The sequence below is a fragment of the Culex quinquefasciatus genome, chromosome 2, assembly GCF_015732765.1.
Source record: "Culex quinquefasciatus strain JHB chromosome 2, VPISU_Cqui_1.0_pri_paternal, whole genome shotgun sequence".
Taxonomy (NCBI): domain Eukaryota; kingdom Metazoa; phylum Arthropoda; class Insecta; order Diptera; family Culicidae; genus Culex; species Culex quinquefasciatus.
Window position 1 is genome coordinate 66,634,818 of NC_051862.1, and position 17,658 is coordinate 66,652,475.

The 17,658-nt window shown below is 36.2% G+C and overlaps 2 protein-coding genes across 2 annotated transcripts; one reads left to right on the top strand and one right to left on the bottom strand.

Annotated features, from left to right (window-relative positions):
- The first annotated feature begins 9,262 nt into the window (after positions 1–9,262).
- On the top strand, positions 9,263–9,604 carry LOC6047352 (eclosion hormone). The gene is made up of 2 exons (XM_038250404.1): positions 9,263–9,347; positions 9,408–9,604. Exons 1-2 carry the CDS (start codon positions 9,263–9,265, stop codon positions 9,596–9,598), a joined length of 276 nt encoding a protein of 91 aa, XP_038106332.1. The 3' UTR covers positions 9,599–9,604.
- A 6,851-nt stretch (positions 9,605–16,455) lies between these two features.
- On the bottom strand, positions 16,456–16,794 carry LOC6047353 (eclosion hormone). Its single transcript, XM_001864393.2, has 2 exons — positions 16,701–16,794; positions 16,456–16,640 (listed from the first exon to the last, which is right to left on the bottom strand). Exons 1-2 carry the CDS (start codon positions 16,792–16,794, stop codon positions 16,456–16,458), a joined length of 279 nt encoding a protein of 92 aa, XP_001864428.2.
- Between the last annotated feature and the right edge of the window lie 864 nt (positions 16,795–17,658).

Sequence of the window (17,658 nt, forward strand, 5' to 3'; positions counted from 1 at the left end):
CCGCCACCACGATCTACCACGAGCGTTTGAGATGTCGCTTACCGGCTTCTTACCTGACACCGTCCGGGTTGGTTCAGCCTCCTGCACCCATATCTGCATCAAACCCAGCGACGATGCTAAAACGCTTTTGAAGATTCATCCCCCTTCGGAGTAATTTGGACAGTGGGTTAGAATTGTGGAAAAATTAAATGTTGAAAAATATAATGAGCTTGTTTAAATCTATTTAACTCCTCGATGCATGCTTCCCGCACTGCACAGTGCACAGCCACGAAAATTGGCCTTGTGGTATCCATCACAGTTTGCGCACTTGATGCGTGATTTGAACTTGCAATGTTTGTAAATGTGAAGAGTATAATTTGTAAACAAAAATTACCCACTATCCAACGTTGGGTCTCGTGGCGCAGGGGTAGCGGCTTCGGCTGCCGATCCCGATGATGCTATGAGACGCGGGTTCGATTCCCGCCTTATCCACTGAGCTTCTATCGGATGGTGAAGTAAAACGTCGGTCCCGGTTTCTCCTGTCTCGTCAGAGGCGCTGGAGCAGAAATCCCACGTTAGAGGAAGGCCATGCCCCGGGGGGCGTAGTGCCAATAGTTTCGTTTTTTTTCCAACGTTGACAACGTGACGATCTGTATGTGTGTATGCAAATATGTGCATCCCGTGGAATCTTTCTCTTGAAATCGTTGACGACGGCTGCTGCTGATGGTCAGCCACAAACTTGTTATTTCGGTTCGTTTCTATTTCACCCAGAAGTAAATTATAGACAATTATGGACATGATGCACCACACATTAATCGATAAATCTGTCTAGTTGGTCCGTTTGGTCCTCCGGAGTCGCTGCTGGACCCTCTGTCTTCATCAAGAGGACAGTCTGGTTGTGTGTGTGTGCAAAATCGTTTATCGAAAAACGATTCCGCGCGCGCCCGGTAATTTATGGTTTTATTCAAATGGGTTATGAAAAATTTGTGCGGAATGATTTGACATTTGGCCGCACGGCGGCCGCGGCGTAACTGTCCCTCGGGTCATCGATGTGGTGGTTGAGTTTGAGCGGAATTGGTTTTCAAAAGAGAACCGTAGAATTGCGGGACTTTGAAATGAAACCAAACTGTCAATTTAAATAAAGGAAATCACAAACTAACCCAACCCAACAGTTTCATGACTATTACCATCGAGCTTAATTATGTACAAATCGCTTTGACGATTGTCGCGCGCGCGCGCGACCAGAAAACCCATTCAGATCGCAGGTAATAAAAGCACATTTCTCCACAATGACATTCAACATGAGAACACAAAAAAACGTTAAAGTCATTTCGATTATTATTCCGATCAGTCGGCGCACACGGTAAAGGATGAAAGAGTCTGACCCCTTGGCGGTGGTGGTGGTTTGGACCTCCCTCTAGATTGAATGGGGTTCAAAGGAATTTAAATTAAAATCAATTCATTATGTAGCGCTGTGGAGCCTTTTATCGTTTCAACGCTTGATTTAATTTCAAATGAGTCCCGCGCCGACTTTGGGCTAGTTTGAAAATAAGTTAAGTAATGCATTCTTTATTTCTTTGAACACATGTGATCTGATCTTGACTTGAATCATGCATGCATTATGAGAGTGAGAACGATGCGGTGGATCGGAACGCAATGCAATGACACCTGAGAAATTATTGTTTAATCACTTGATCACACCTGTTTTTAAGGTAAAAAAAGACGTGGGTAATTCTCCTCCAATTCTCACGAAATCGGAAAAAGTGGACCGACCCTTCTTCATTTTGCGTGAAACTTCGACTTAAGAAGTAATGTTTATCCCTTATCTCAATTTCGAGATCCATTTGTCGATATCTCCGGGCGACGTGTTTTTTTTTTTTTTTTTTGAAAAGTACATTAAGTTTCTTTTCAAATGACATGTTCCAAATAAATTACAGTTAAGTTACGAAAGTTGGCACAATTTTTTTAACAATTTTTGTATTTTTAAGAGTAAAAAATACGTTTATTTGAATTCTGAGGACGCCATCAAATAGAGCATCCAATTTTACATAAAAGTCCCTTTGACACCAAATTTCCATCCCATCACCATTCCAAGCTACAAACTATTGAAAAAACAGTCATTTTTCGGATGTTCGAAAATGGAAGGGGTCGAACCGCCCCTCCATCACGGGTTATCGAGAAATGGAGCTCGGATTCGTGATCTGGGACAAAAGTTATCCCTAAGAACAAAGTTTCACGAAAATCTAAGTTTGGTCGAGGAAACTGCAGTATGAGCTGACGGAGAATGACTCTGTTAATTTTATTTAGATTTTTTGCCATAAAGCATTGAATGAATAATAATTAACCTGATGTTTTACATATTTTTACCTAATTTTGGAAAAAAATTAACCCTTATTGCCAACCTCACTGAGGAGAGGCAATAAAATCACTTGAAAAAGGTTTTGTTTTAATTTTGCCTCATACACAGTAAAAAAAACATGGTAAAATTACATACCGTAAACCGGGATGACTTTGATATGATTTCAATTTAGTTTTGGAATATTTTCCAACTGGTAAGGGTTTTTCTTCAAGATTATTATTTTTTTAAACATGTGCAATCACACCTTAGAAATTACCTGTTCAAAACGTATATAATGGCGGAATGTTTTGAAAAAATAAATATTCATAAATTCTAGAATATTTTGGAAATTTTTCTACAATCTAATGGTCTTTTTGGCCCAATCAATCATGAGGATTGATATGTCACAAGATAGGATCACACCAGAGCAATTCTCTACGAAATCGGTCTTTTTTCTTCAATTTTAATTTTTGTATTTTTTAATCCGACTGAAACTTTTTTGGTGCCTTCGGTATGCCCAAAAAAGCCATTTTGCATCATTAGTTTGTCCATATAATTTTCCATATAAATTTGGCAGCTGTCCATACAAAAATGATGTATGAAAATTCAAAAATCTGTATCTTTTGAAGGAATTTTTTGATCGATTTGGTGTCTTCGGCAAAGTTGTAGGTATGGATACGGACTACACTGGAAAAAAATAATACACGGTAAAAAAAATTTGGTGATTTTTTTATTTAACTTTTTGTCACTAAAAAAAAAACCGAGTTATGAATTTTTTAATCAATACTGATTTTTTCAAAAAATCGAAATTTTGGTCGTAAAATTTTTCAACTTCATTTTTCGATGTAAAATCAAATTTGCAATCAAAAAGTACTTTAGTGAAATTTTGATAAAGTGCACCGTTTTCAAGTTATAGCCATATTTAAATGACTTTTTTGAAAATAGTCGCAGTTTTTCATTTTTTAAAATTAGTGCACATGTTTGCCCAGTTTTAAAAAATATTTTTGAAAAGCTGAGAAAATTCTCTATATTTTGCTTATTCGGACTTTGTTGATACGACCTTTAGTTGCTGAGATATTGCAATGCAAAGGTTTAAAAACAGGAAAATTGATGTTTTCTAAGTTTCACCCAAACAACCCACCATTTTCTATCGTCAATATCTTAGCAACTAATGGTCCGATTTTCAATGTTAATATATGAAACAATTGTGAAATTTTCCGATCTTTTCGAAAAAAATATTTTCAAAATTTTCAAATCAAGACTAACATTTTAAAAGGGCGTAATATTGAATGTTTGGCCTTTTTGAAATGTTAGTCTTGATTTGAAAATTTCGAAAATATTTTTTTCGAAAAGATCGGAAAATTTCACAAATGTTTCATATATTAACATTGAAAATCGGACCATTAGTTGCTAAGATATTGACGATAGAAAATGGTGGGTTGTTTGGGTGAAACTTAGAAAACATCAATTTTCCTGTTTTTAAACCTTTGCATTGCAATATCTCAGCAACTAAAGATCGTATCAACAAAGTCCGAATAAGCAAAATATAGAGAATTTTCTCAGCTTTTCAAAAATATTTTTTTCAAAACTGTGCAAACATGTTCACTAATTTTAAAAAATGAAAAACTGCGACTATTTTCAAAAAGTCACTTAAATATGGCTATAACTTGAAAACGGTGCACTTTATCAAAATTTCACTAAAGTACTTTTGATTGCAAATTTAATTTTACATCGAAAATGAAGTTGAAAATTTTTACGACCAAAATTTCGATTTTTTGAAAAATCAGTATTGATTAAAAATTCATAACTCGGTCAATGATTTTTGCACAACCTGGAAATTTCTGAAAAGTTGGCATTTTATGTCTTCTAAAACATATCAAAAATAAAAAAATAAAAATAGTGTTTTTTGTAAATCAAGTTTTAGTGACAAAAGTTAAATAAAAAATCACCAAATTTTTTTACCGTGTATTATTTTTTCCAGTGTAGTCCGTATCCATACCTACAACTTTGCCGAAGACACCAAATCGATCAAAAATTCCTTCAAAAGATACAGATTTTTGAATTTTCATACATCATTTTTGTATGGACAGCTGCCAAATTTGTATGGAAAATTATATGGACAAACCAATGATGCAAAATGGCTTCTTTGGGCATACCGAAGGCACCAAAAAAGTTTCAGTCGGATTAAAAAATACAAAAAAAAACGTTACTTAATCCACCTTAAGGTGGTTGGTGCCTTCCTCGCATTCATGTTGTATTTTAGGTTGTATTTACAAATTAATTTAAGAGTTTTTTTTTTATTTTTTTTTTTCATTTATTTTTGTATATTTATTGATTTTACTTGAACAGCAATTTTCAATTATTTTTTTTACCAACTCTCCAAAATAAAGGAGAAAAAACTCATGAGTTATAAAAAAAATTAAAAAGTTCGTGTAAATCTTTGTCGAGACAAAATGATGCAGCAACATAATCAATACAGATTTTTTTCCAGAAGAGACGCAGACACTGCTTAAGCAATGTGGCAACCGGGCGATACGCATGCAAGGGGGTGTGGCTGCCAATCCCCCGCGTGGACCAAAATCCCTAAGCATGCTGCGCGACTCTCGCGTGTAAGCAAAAAGATCCTTTGAGGTTATGCAAAAATCACCCTTTTTGCAGCTACAGAAAAACTTTTTCTTGGCATAACTTTAAAAGTACTTCATTAAACAGAATAAAATTTAATAGGGTCTTAGGGGACCCCAAAACGAACAGAATATTGCGGATCCGGCCAAAATCGGTTCAGCCAGTTCTGAGATAATCGTGTGGAAAAAAAATCATGTCTACACACATCCCCACAGACATTTGTTCAGAATTTGATTCTGAGTCGATAGGTATACGTGAAGGTATATCTAGGAGTCGTATTTAAGAAGTTCATTTTTCGAGTGATTTTATAGCCTTGCCTCAGTGAGGTGAGGAAGGCAAAAATCGAATGACCGAAATCCTAGAGAACTGCTCACCAACCTTCCATTCGCAATTATTTTTTTTTTTCTTTTTACTCCTAAACTTCCATTCACCTCGGGATTCGAACCGACGACCTTTGGATTATGAGTCCAACTGCTTACCAGTGACTCTACGGAAACAGGACCTAGGGAGACGACCTGGACTGAGCTAATGACCTAACCTCTAGGTTAGACCGGGGCCAACAATTACTTCCCCGTCCGACGGAAGGCGTTCATTAAACCTCTAATATGCGATAATGACTGTAACATGTGAAAAGTGCTCACTTCCCAGTGTGTAGAAGTGTCAAATAGACTATAAATACTAAGTTGTAACAAAATGGGTCAGTTTTGCGGGCATTTTGAGGCAAGATCCCCTAGATGCACTGAGCCCCAATCCCAAATATGAGCTTGATAGGTTGCGACAGGTCCTGGCGCTTTGACTTTGAAGTTTAAATAAAATTTAACTCGTACAATCAGTGTGTTTTGGTTTTTGTCAGTTTTGAGCCCTTTAACGATTTTTGCATTTTTTAAAACCTTGTTTTTTTTAAATACCCCTGACTCAAGGCGGTTTCAAAAAGCAAAAACTCCAGAACATTTTCTTCAAGCTCTTCTGGCAACCATCAGCTTGTTTGTTTGCATGAGCGTCGCGACACATACCCTGAATCTTTTCTACCGTAACAGCAAGTGCTGCCAAAAGAGCTTGAAGAAAAGTTGAAGTTTTTATCGGCGATGGTATAAATTCTGTAACATTCTTAATATTTGACGAATCTTTTCGCACTCTTCGGCAAAGTTGTTCCCTGGAACACGGACTATGAGCTCTTGATGTTTTGTTTTTGAAAAATGCAAAAATCGTTAAGGGGCTCAAAACTGGCAAAAAACAAAACGCTCCGATTTTACGGGTTAAATCCCATTGAAATATATTTATTCCTATATTTCTAGTTCAAGAGGAAAAAAATAATTATTCTTTCCCAACAAAATGAAGATAATGGCAGCACGTATCATTATCAAGAGGCAGACTCCTGCCAGATTCGGCAAAATGCACAATATTGTTAAATTAAGTTTTGTAGGCCCAATATAGGTACTAGACCCAATATAGGGACATATACCCTATGACCATCATCGGGGGTGAATTGGAACTACAGTATGAATAGAGAAAACACTAAGGTGACAATAAAAAAATACTACATAACTGACTGGATTCCTTAGGCAAACATAAACATTTGGAGTCGGTTACTTTTTCAAGCCCTGTCCATGAAGTTGGTAATTTCTGAGATGCTGGAGTTGATAAAATTTCAGAAGTCGGAGTTGGCTAATTTTCAAGAATTTTGTATGGGAGTTGCTGTTGAAGTTGGAGTCAGAGTCGATGGAATGGGAGCTTTTTGGAGAGCTACGGAGTTTATTGAAGCCAAATTACACATGACGCCATTCTGAAAAACCTCAAACCCAAAATTCAATGCTCATTTAGGACTTTTTAGTGCCCTTATCGTTTCCATTAAAATCGACATACAAAGTTTGAAATACATTCAGACGTTCTGACTTTTGAACATTGTACGGCGATTTGTATGGAACTAAATATCAGGTGCAGTCATGGGAGACATTGGCTATAATCCTATGAAAATTCGTTCAAACATTAAAAAATTACAGAGTTTTATAAAAGGGATGGTGTCAGATATCCATTGCAACTTTAATTACATGAAAATTTCCACAAATATACGAATTTTTCCAGTAATTTTTAATTTTTTTTCTCGAAAAAAATATCAAGATTATTGTTTTTCCAATACGGATTTCAAATGATTGAAAAAATTCATTCATTTTAAAAGTAATATTTTTTTCAACTCAAAATTTTCACAAAGCTACGTGTTTTCAAAAAAATACTAAAAAAAAATTATAATAGAGCAATTCTCTACCAAAACCGGAAATGGATTTTATTTGTATTTTTTTATTTGGCTCAATCTTTGTTGGGGCCTTCCCTATGACCAAATAAGCTATTTTGTGTCATTGGTTCACCCATACAAGTCTCCATACAATTTTGGCTATTGTCCATACAAAAATGGTATGTAAATATTCAAACAGCTGTAACTTTTGAGTGAATTTTCTGATCAATGTGTCTTCGGCAAAGTTGTAGGTATTGTTGAGGACTATTGAGAAAAAAAATAGGTACACGAAAAAAAAATGCAAATTTTTTAATCAACTTTTTTTGTCACAAAAACTCAATTTCCCAAAATAAGTATTAATTGATTTTCGAGATTTTTTTTATATGTTTTAGGGGACAAAAATCCGCAACTTTTGAGCCATAGAGAAACATGGTCAAAAAATCTGCCGCCGAGTCATGATTTTTTTTGAAATAGTGATTTTTGGAAAAAATCGAAATTTCATCCAAAAACAAATTTGACGTTATTTTTTAATGCAAAATTGAATTTGCAATCAAAAACTACTTAACAGATTTTTTGATAAAATGCTCCGTTTTCAAGATATAGCCACCGAATGTTTGATTTTAGCGAAATATTTGCAGTTTTTCGATTTTTAAAAATAGTGGCCTTGAGTGACCATTTCTAAAAATATTTTTTTTTTAAAAGTTCATAAAACTTGCTATAAAATTGTCAAAGAGACATTGAAGATTGGACCTCGTGTTGCTGAGATACAGCCGCTTTAAGAAAAAGAAACACGAAAATTGAAGTTTTCTAAATCTCACCAAAACAACCCACCATTTTCTAATGACGATATCTCAGCAACTAATGGTCCGATTTTTAATGTTAATACATAAAACATTCGTGAAATTTTCCGATCTTTTCGAAAAAAATATTTTAAATCAAGACTAGCATTTTAAATGGGTGTAATATTCAATGTTTGGCCCTTTTAAAATGTTAGTCTTGATTTAAATATTTTCAAAGTATTTTTTTCGATAAGATCGGAAAATTTCACGAATGTTTCATGTATTACCATTGAAAATCGGACCATTAGTTGCTGAGATATCGTCATTAGAAAATTGTGGGTTGTTTTGGTGAGATTTAGAAAACTTCAATTTTCGTGTTTCTTTTTCTTAAAGCGGCTCTATCTCAGCAACCCGAGGTACAATCTTCAATGTCTCTTAGACAATTTTATAGCAAATTTTCAGAACTTAAAAAAAATAGAAATGGTCATTCATGGTCACTATTTTTGGAAATCGAAAAACTGCAAATTTTTCGCTAAAATCAAACTTTTGGTTGCTATACCTTGAAAACGGAGCCATTTATCAAAAAACCTATAAAGTACTTTTCGATTGCAAATTCAATTTTGCATTAAAAAATAATGTCAAATTTGTTTTTGCAAAAAATTTAGATTTTTTCCACAAATCACTATTTTTTCAAAAATTCATAACTCGGCGGCAGATTGTTTGACCATGTTGCGGATTTTTGTCCCCTAAAACATATTGTAAAAAACTGTATTTTTTGTAATTTTTGAGATTTGTGAAAATTTTGAGTAAATGTTGTGAATTTTGCAATGTATGGAAAGATCTCGATCATTTGATACCCGTATTGCAATAACAATAATTTTCATTATTTTTTCGAGAAACATTGCATATTCAAAATACTGGAAAAATACGTATTTTGTGAAATTAGTCATGTAATGTAATGTAATGAACACTGCAATGGATAGCTGACATCATCCCGATGTCGGAGTTGAAGCCGTCAAATTTTCTGAAGCCGGAATCGGATTCGCTTCAAAAGATACCCAACTCCGTAGCCCTCCATAACAAGGGTATTTACTGAGAAAGATGTAGATGTTTATTGAGAATAATTCAATGAATATCCTGTGGTGAGTTACTTTCAGCCCAAAACTCGCTAACGAACAAAAATTTGATTACCCAGCCAAATCGGGTCAATCACATATGGAATGAATCTATAAAACGAATGCAGATTACAAGAACTGATTGCAGTCTGATAAGAGATTTATCAAAGTGAAGAGTGGTTTTGAGCAGCAAATCAAAATGATTAGCTTGAAAATTTCCCTTTCTATTCTTCTAGTAGTAATGACAATCAATAATATCCCAGTAAAGGCAGCTCCCCAATTTGGTAACTCATAGCAGTGATTTGTGTTAAGGAAAATTGCTCTAACTCAGTTTCCTTCCGCAGATATGTTCGGCGGTTACGACATTCTGGGCGTTTGCATCAACAACTGCGCCCAGTGCAAGAAGATGTACGGCGCGTACTTCGAGGGTCAACTGTGCGCCGACTCGTGTCTCCGATTCCGTGGCAAAATCGTCCCCGACTGTGAGGACATCGGTTCGATTGCACCCTTTCTGAACAAGATGGAACTTCACTAAGTGTTTTTTTTTTGGGCTCTATCTTAAAGGAAAATCGTTTCGACTAAATAAAAGCAACAGCTGCGATTGCAACTTCGCTTTGGTCAAGTGTGTGTCCTTCAGATATCACAAAAGCCCAATATTTCACCACATATGTGAGCGATTTAACTACAAAATCAAATCAAAATTGCACCAACCTTGCATAAAACGGCGGCGGTCAGCAAACGGCCTAGTCATTGTAGCAAACCACAGGCACCGACCACATGACTTTGTGTATCTCTCATTCAGCGGAGTGATGACTGGGTTTAGTGCAGTGGTTCAATTGTGGCAAGTGAACTTGTTTGCCAACTGCGCTGCGCTGAGCTAAGGCGAGCTGCTCGCCGTGCTGTTGTTTGATGGTGGTCGGTCATTTGGTAATAAATAATTTGCAAAATTGAAAACGATTTGAATAAATGATAGTTCATCTTGTATTACATTTGATTAGTTTCGTCGAGCGAAATAAATTGGCTCTGATTGAGCTGGGGTCGGGGTTTGCTGCGTTGCCGAGCGAGTGATATTGCAGGTTTGCTGGAATGATTGTTGTCTTTCAAGCTGTTTTTTTTTGTTTTCTCTTTCAGATTCATGTAAAAAAGTGATACAGTGTGAAAGCGTTAGGACATTGAAAAAAGAAAAAAATATTAAACTAATCTAATCTAATTAATATCAACAAAAAACGTTAAGTAAAAAATAAATATTGAAGATTAATTAAACAAAAAGGCCGTTTTTGTAAACCTTATCATGTGATAATCATAACTTCATCAATTCTAAGTGAATTGTTCCAGAGTTAAACATAATTTGCCTCAAATTCCCACGCATGGTCCCAGCACAGCATCAGAACATATCCACGATAAAACATTCCTCAAACGCGTCCAAACCGAGCCCGACACGGCCCTGTCTTCGCGAGTCATGAATGACCACATCCAATCCGACGTCGTCACTCCGCCTCCACCCCAGATATCCAATGTATGCACAACCTCCCATGAGCATGTGTTTTCCCTCCCTTTTCATGTTCTCGCTTTTCGCGCGCTCGCTGCAATTTGTTGTAAACGTTACATTTAAATTATAAATGTAGAACAACCTTTTAACATTGATTCCTGTTCTCGAGGCGAGTCCGACAGAGTACACATGAGTGCTGGTTGACTTGCCAGTTATTACCCGGGACCGAGGTATGCGCCCCCCAAAGATCAATTTCCCATAAGTTCTCCTATGCCACACGGCGGATTTGTTACGATTTCTTGGCCCCGGCCAATAGTATACACGAGGTAGGCAGTTCAGCGAAGCTTTTACGATATTATTTATATCTTTCTCCGTGCCCAGATCAAAGGCTATTCCCATCGTAAGGGAGTAAAGTTGCAGTGCAAACTTCAGACTGGTACGGACGGACGAACGGCCGGAACAGTTTTTTTTGCATGGGATGCGTTGGAGTTGGATAGAAGCAGTCCAGCGCAGCATCCAACTGCACCTGGCTTGGAAACGCACCTAACATGCCATGTTGTGGGATTTGTCTTGACGCCCATGTGCTCGGAAGTGGCTAGGGTGGAACCTCCAAACATATTTTAAAATTAAATTAAATCTTTTTGATGTAAACTGATGATCAGAGAACAAAAAGAACAACAAGAACAACAAGAACAAAAAGAACAACAAGAACAACAAGAACAACAAGAACAACAAGGACAACAAAAACAACGAGAACAACAAGAACAACAAGGACAACAAAAACAACGAGAACAACAAGAACATCGAGAACAACGAGAACTCGACATTCTTGTTGTTCTCGTTGTTCTTGTTGTTCTTGTTGTTCTTGTTGTTCTTGTTGTCCTTGTTGTTCTTGTTGTTCTCGTTGTTTTTGTTGTCCTTGTTGTTCTTGTTGTTCTAGTTGTTCTTGTTGTTCTCGTTGTTCTCGTTGTTCTTATTGTTCTCGTTGTTCTCTCTGTTCCTGTTGTTCTTGTTGTTCTTGTTGTTCTTGTTATTCTCGTTGTTTTTGTTGTTTTTGTTGTACTTGAGCAACTCTCTACGAAATCGGCCGATTTCGACCATTTTTATTTTTTGTATTTTTTTATTTGACTTAAACTTTGTGGGGGCCTTCCCTATGACCAAATAAGCTATTTTGCGTCATTGGTTCATCCATACAAGTCTCCATACAATTTTGGCTGCTGTCCATACAAAAATGGTATGTAAATATTCAAACAGCTGTAACTTTTGAGTGAATTTTCTGATCAATTTGGTGTCTTCGGCAAAGTTGTAGGTATTGTTAAGGACTTTTGAGAAAAAAATAGGTACACGGAAAAAAAATTGCAGATTTTTTTATCAACTTTTTATTCACTAAAACACAATTTCCCAAAATACGTATTTTTTGATTTTTGAGATTTTTTGATATGTTCTATGGCGCAACTTTTGAGCCATAGAGAAACATGGTCAAAAAATCTGCCGCCGAGTTTTGATTTTTTGAAAAAACAGTGATTTTTGGAAAAAATCGAAGTTTCATGCTAAAACAAGTTTGACATTATTTTTTAATGCAAAATTGAATTTGCAATCGAAAAGTACTTTACAGATTTTTAGATAAGGGGCTCCGTTTTCAAGATATAGCCACCGAAAGTTTGATTTTAGCGAAATATTTGCAGTTTTCAATTTTTAAAAATAATGACCATGAGTGACCATTTTGTAAAATATTTTTTTTGAAAAGTTCAGAAAATTTGCTATAAAATTGTCTAAGAGATATTGAAGATTGGACCTCGGGTTGCTGAGATAGAGCAGCTTTAAGAAAAAGAAACACGAAAATTGAAGTTTTCCTAATCTCACCAAAATAACCCACCATTTTCTAATGACGATATCTCAGCAACTGATGGTCCGATTGTCAATGTTGATGAATGAAAGATTCGTGAAATTTTCTGATCCTTTCGAAAAAAATATTTTGAAAATTTTTAAATATAGACTAACATCTTAAAAGGGCCAAACATTAAAAATTACGCCCATTTAAAATGCTAGTCTAGATTTAAAAATTTTCAAAATATTTTTTTCGAAAAGATCGAAAGTTTTTTTATGTATTAACATTGAAAATCGGACCATTAGTAGCTGAGATATGGTCATTAGAAAATGGTGGGTTGTTTTGGTGCGATTAAGAATACATACTTCAATTTTCGTGTTTCTTTTTCTTAAAGCGGCTCTATCTCAGCAACCCGAGGTCCAATCTTCAATGTCTCTGAGACAATTTTATAGCAAATTTCTGAACTTTAAAAAAAAATAATTTTAGAAATGGTCACTCATGGTCACTATTTTTAAAAATTTAAAAGCTGCAAATATTTCGCTAAAATCAAACTTTCGGTGGCTATATCTTGAAAACGGAGCCCTTTTTAAAAAAATCTGTAAAGTACTTTTCAATTGCAAATTCAATTTTGCATTAAAAAATAATGTTAAACTTGTTTTTGCATGAAACTTCGATTTTTTTTCCAAAAATCGCAATTTTTTCAAAAAATCATAACTCGGTGGCAGATTTTTTTACCATGTTTCTCTATGGCTCAAAAGTTGCGGATTTTTGTCCCCTAAAACATATCAAAAAATCTCGAAAATCAAAAAAAAACGAAATTGGGAAATTGAGTTTTCTTGAAAAAAAAGTTGATTAAAAAATCTGCAATTTTTTTTCCGTGTACCTATTTTTTCTCAAAAGTCCTCAACAATACCAACAATCAGAAAATTCACTCAAAAGTTACAGCTGTTTGAATATTTACATACCATTTTTGTATGGACAGCAGCCAAAATTGTATGGAGACTTGTATGGATGAACCAATCACACAAAATAGCTTATTTGGTCATAGGAAGGCCCCCACAAAGTTTGAGCCAAATAAAAAAATACAAATAAAATCCATTTCCGGTTTTGGTAGAGAATTGCTCACTTGTAGTTCTTGTTGTTTTTGTTGTTCTTGTTGTTCTTGTGGTTCTTATTGTTCTTGTTGTTCTTGTTGTTCTTGTTGTTCTTGTTGTTCTTGTTGTTCTTGTTGTTCTTGTTGTTCTTGTTGTTCTTGTTGTTCTTGTTGTTCTTGTTGTTCTTGTTGTTCTTGTTGTTCTTGTTGTTCTTGTTGTTCTTGTTGTTCTTGTTGTTCTTGTTGTTCTTGTTGTTCTTGTTGTTCTTGTTGTTCTTGTTGTTCTTGTTGTTCTTGTTGTTCTTGTTGTTCTTGTTGTTCTTGTTTTTCTTGTTGTTCTTGTTGTTCTTCACGCACAAAAAATGTGTAAGTTTGAATGAACAAAACAGTTTATTAAAAACAACTATCATGGTTTGTAGACGTCACAAACGTATTGTATCATTTCGATAATCACCGTTTTTCGGATCCAGAAACATTTTGCCGTTTTGACAAACACGTTTGTTGTTTGAAGCCAATCTCAATTTAACGTGTTTGGAAAATTAACAGTGTATGTTTTCAATCCAACAAGATGGCCGAAGTGAAAATGTGGAATTCTGGGGATGTTTACGAAATAGGTAAGTGTGTATTGTATCAGGTATTTAATTGATGAATAAACCTTATATTGTTCTGTTCCAGTCATTATTCGTGTCATACAACAAGGCTGGAGAAAATGATGTCCGGGTATAATGAGGTAAAAATCATGTAATTTTGTCTTCCCAAGGGGTTCGATTTTTTCAGAAGTTCCTTCTTTAGGTAACTTGCACCATGACTCCAGCAGCTGATATTTCTTGTCGGCGTCCAAGGAAAATGATTGTGAAATAAGCGTGACCGGAATTCTCAATAATGTGTTGCAATTTTAAGTGAAAAATAGTGAAATAAATCTTTTCAATAAACCTAACATTTGTTTATACATATTAAGATACAAAAGAAGAAGAAAAGCCTATCCAGATTTTGTCATTGTCATAAAACTGATCTTTGAATCAACAATCATGTTTGTTAAATCATCCCAAATGATTATTATATTTACAAACATGTCAGGCCATGGCAATGACAAACATGTTTGTTGAAACCACAAACATGTTAGGTTGAATTTGGCAAACATGTTAGCCGGCCTCGAGATGACAATCGTGTTTAGCAGCTGTACCCAACATTTTGCCAACTTCACAATCAGATTTTTCTGCGTGTTGTTGTTCTTGTTGTTCTTGTTGTTCTTGTTGTTCTTGTTGTTCTTGTTGTTCTTGTTGTTCTTGTTGCTCTTGTTGTTCTTGTTGTTCTTGTTGATCTTGTTGTTCTTGTTGTTCTTGTTGCTCTTGTTGTTCTTGTTGTTCTTGTTGTTCTTGTTGTTCTTGTTGTTCTTGTTGTTCTTGTTGCTCTTGTTGTTCTTGTTGTTCTTGTTGTTCTTGATGTTCTTGTTGTTCTTGTTGTTCTTGTTGTTCTTGTTGTTCTTGCTGTTGTTGTTCTTGCTGTTCTGTTCCTATTTTTTTCTATTTCGTTGTTGTAGTGTTGAATTGTTCAGCAGATCTTTTGTAAATAACAAACTCTACAAAAGTGACCACCCCACCGCGCATTTTCGGTTTTTGAAATCACAGTTCAGTCGAGCGCGCCCGAGTTCACCAAGAGGCCACATTATATACGGTTATTATGAAGAACCCGCGCGCGCGCGTGTGTTACAGTAAAGCTCATCCCAAGTCCAGGAAGATGGGCAGATGCGCGCGAACCACCTTCGCAGGCTTAGTGCAATAGCAAAACAGGCCCCGTGCCCAGAAAAGATGGAACTAAATCGAATTGAAAATTCATTTGAAAAACATTCCGTTGAGACGCGCTCGCGATAGGCTAAACTTTTGACCTCTCCCACATATAAGCGGGATTCAGGGTGGGAAAAGTTGCCCGCGGAAGGTAAGGCTTGGCCAGTTCTACGCGGAACAAGACATCGCGGACTGAAGTGGGGGTTGGGACTATCTTGATAGAGACGACCTCTGGTGCGTGTTTTGAATGGTGGGGAAAACTGGTCAAACAGTTGGAAAGTTTGGCTGCGGACATTCCACGATGGACTGGAATGTAAACTGGATGTAACGGAATTGTTGCCAAGAAGTGCTTCAATTTCTTAGAGATGTCTCAGTATGTTGAAAAGTTATATAATTTTAATTTTTCAGAAATTTTTGGGTGACCTGAAGCAAATCTGAACTAACCAGAAATCATCACCCCGTTCCGATTGAACTTTTGCTTTTCCTCCCCGCACCCAAGTGTTTATTTACACTTGAAAGCTCACCTCAAAAACCACCTCACCACAGCTGCTGGCTGCTGCTGCTGCTTCCATTCCGTCATCTGCTCTTCTTTCAGCATCTCGAGCCAAAACAAACAGCAGCAGCACCCCCGACCGTCCAAGGCACTTGATATCCGGCCACTCGTGACCGACCAGAGAATCCCCCGGAAGATTCCCCTTTTGCTCAACGAGTTCAGCCACACCAGCCCGGTAATGGTAGCACACTACTTGCCTTTCCTGTGGCCACTTAACCGCCACCACGCCAAGCGGTGGGGCCTCAAGAGCTGTTATGATTAGCGATCAAGAGTCTCTAGATCTGCTTTTTAATTGCTTGAATAAATACGACTTTGGAGGAGGTAGAGCGCAGACCAGAACCGCCAGATCATCATCGACTCGAATGGCCTGCCATATGCTTTGTTTTCGCGCAGGTTTGAACCGAACCACGGCAGCTTGGACAAACAACTTGGACCCCGGGGCAGGTTGAAAGAATTAGAATAATTTTGAATTTATAACGAGCACTGATTTATTTGTGAACTTTTAAAAAGGTAGCATTTTCCTTCTGTTTGACTACACACTGAGAGTGAACTATCCAAATAAACACAGTGAGAAATGCATTTTTTTGTAGGGGATGCTGCGAGAGGTCACTTGAGTTGAGTTGGGGTCGGCGTAGGTTCTGAGTTTTAGTTCAACTTGTTCAGGAAGGGCGCAATCGAGTTGATGTCCTCGCAGTCCGGCACCATCTTGCCCTTGAACTGGATGCAGGCCTCGGCGCACAGGTGACCCTCGAAGAACTCGCCGAACATCTTCTTACACTGGGCGCAGTTGGTGATGCAAACGCCGATCAGGTCGTATCCGCCGAGGAGGTCTGCGGAAGAATGTTTGCGTTAGAAAGACTCCCTGAAGTAATGAGAACAAGAACATTTACCAATCTGCGGGTTTGCCTCGCTAGTGTTGAACGCCAGGATGACCACGAAGGCAGCAAGAAAGATGGCAATTGGAGCAAACTTCATTGAAGCCATTGCTTTGGAGATGATTTACGGTGACCTCAGTTAGGACTTGGTGAACTGATTGATAAGATGAGTTGAACTGGATTGATGATTGAGATAGTTTTGCGAGGAATTTTATAGTACATAAAATCGGAAGTTGATGAGACGAAATTGTCTCGCAGGAAGTTTGTCTGGATGTGAGCCGACAGGGTTTCTCTTGCGTTATAGTTATAGTTACCCTTCTGATATGGAATGTGATGAAGTTTACTGGAAGGCAATCAATTAAATTATTTTTAAGGTATATTTCCATGTCATAATAGAATTGATTTTTTGTAAATGATTGTGATTTGATTTGAATTGATTTTATTTTGAAATAAATTTACGTTTATGAGTGGTTTTGGTTAAAACAACTCGTTAATTAAAATAAACCAGAAATGAATCTATTTTGGAATGGTTGTTAGCTTTGATTAAAATGTTTGCTAAAAAATAGGTACATAACTCAACAATATAAGAGATGATTCATAAAGAATGGCATTATACTATGGTTTAGAGCAGTGACCTTCATTCGAATTTCAATCTTATCTAACTTTAAATTTTGAACAGAATTGTAATTCTTCTTTTAATACTTTATCAGTTTTTTATGTCAGATATTAACTAACACGCTTTTAAGAAGCTGTAATTAAACGTCAACATATTGGTATGTCAAGTAGATCTTCTTGTATAAAATATTTTCATGAGTTCTTTGATATTTTGATTTTTTATTGCAGAAGCATAAATGAAATCATGCCTTAACTACCCACAAACTCACAACACTCCGATGCGCATTTTTATGTAATAGTTATATTTTCATAACAATCAATTCAATTCAAGTTAAATCCATTCAATATTTAAGTAAAA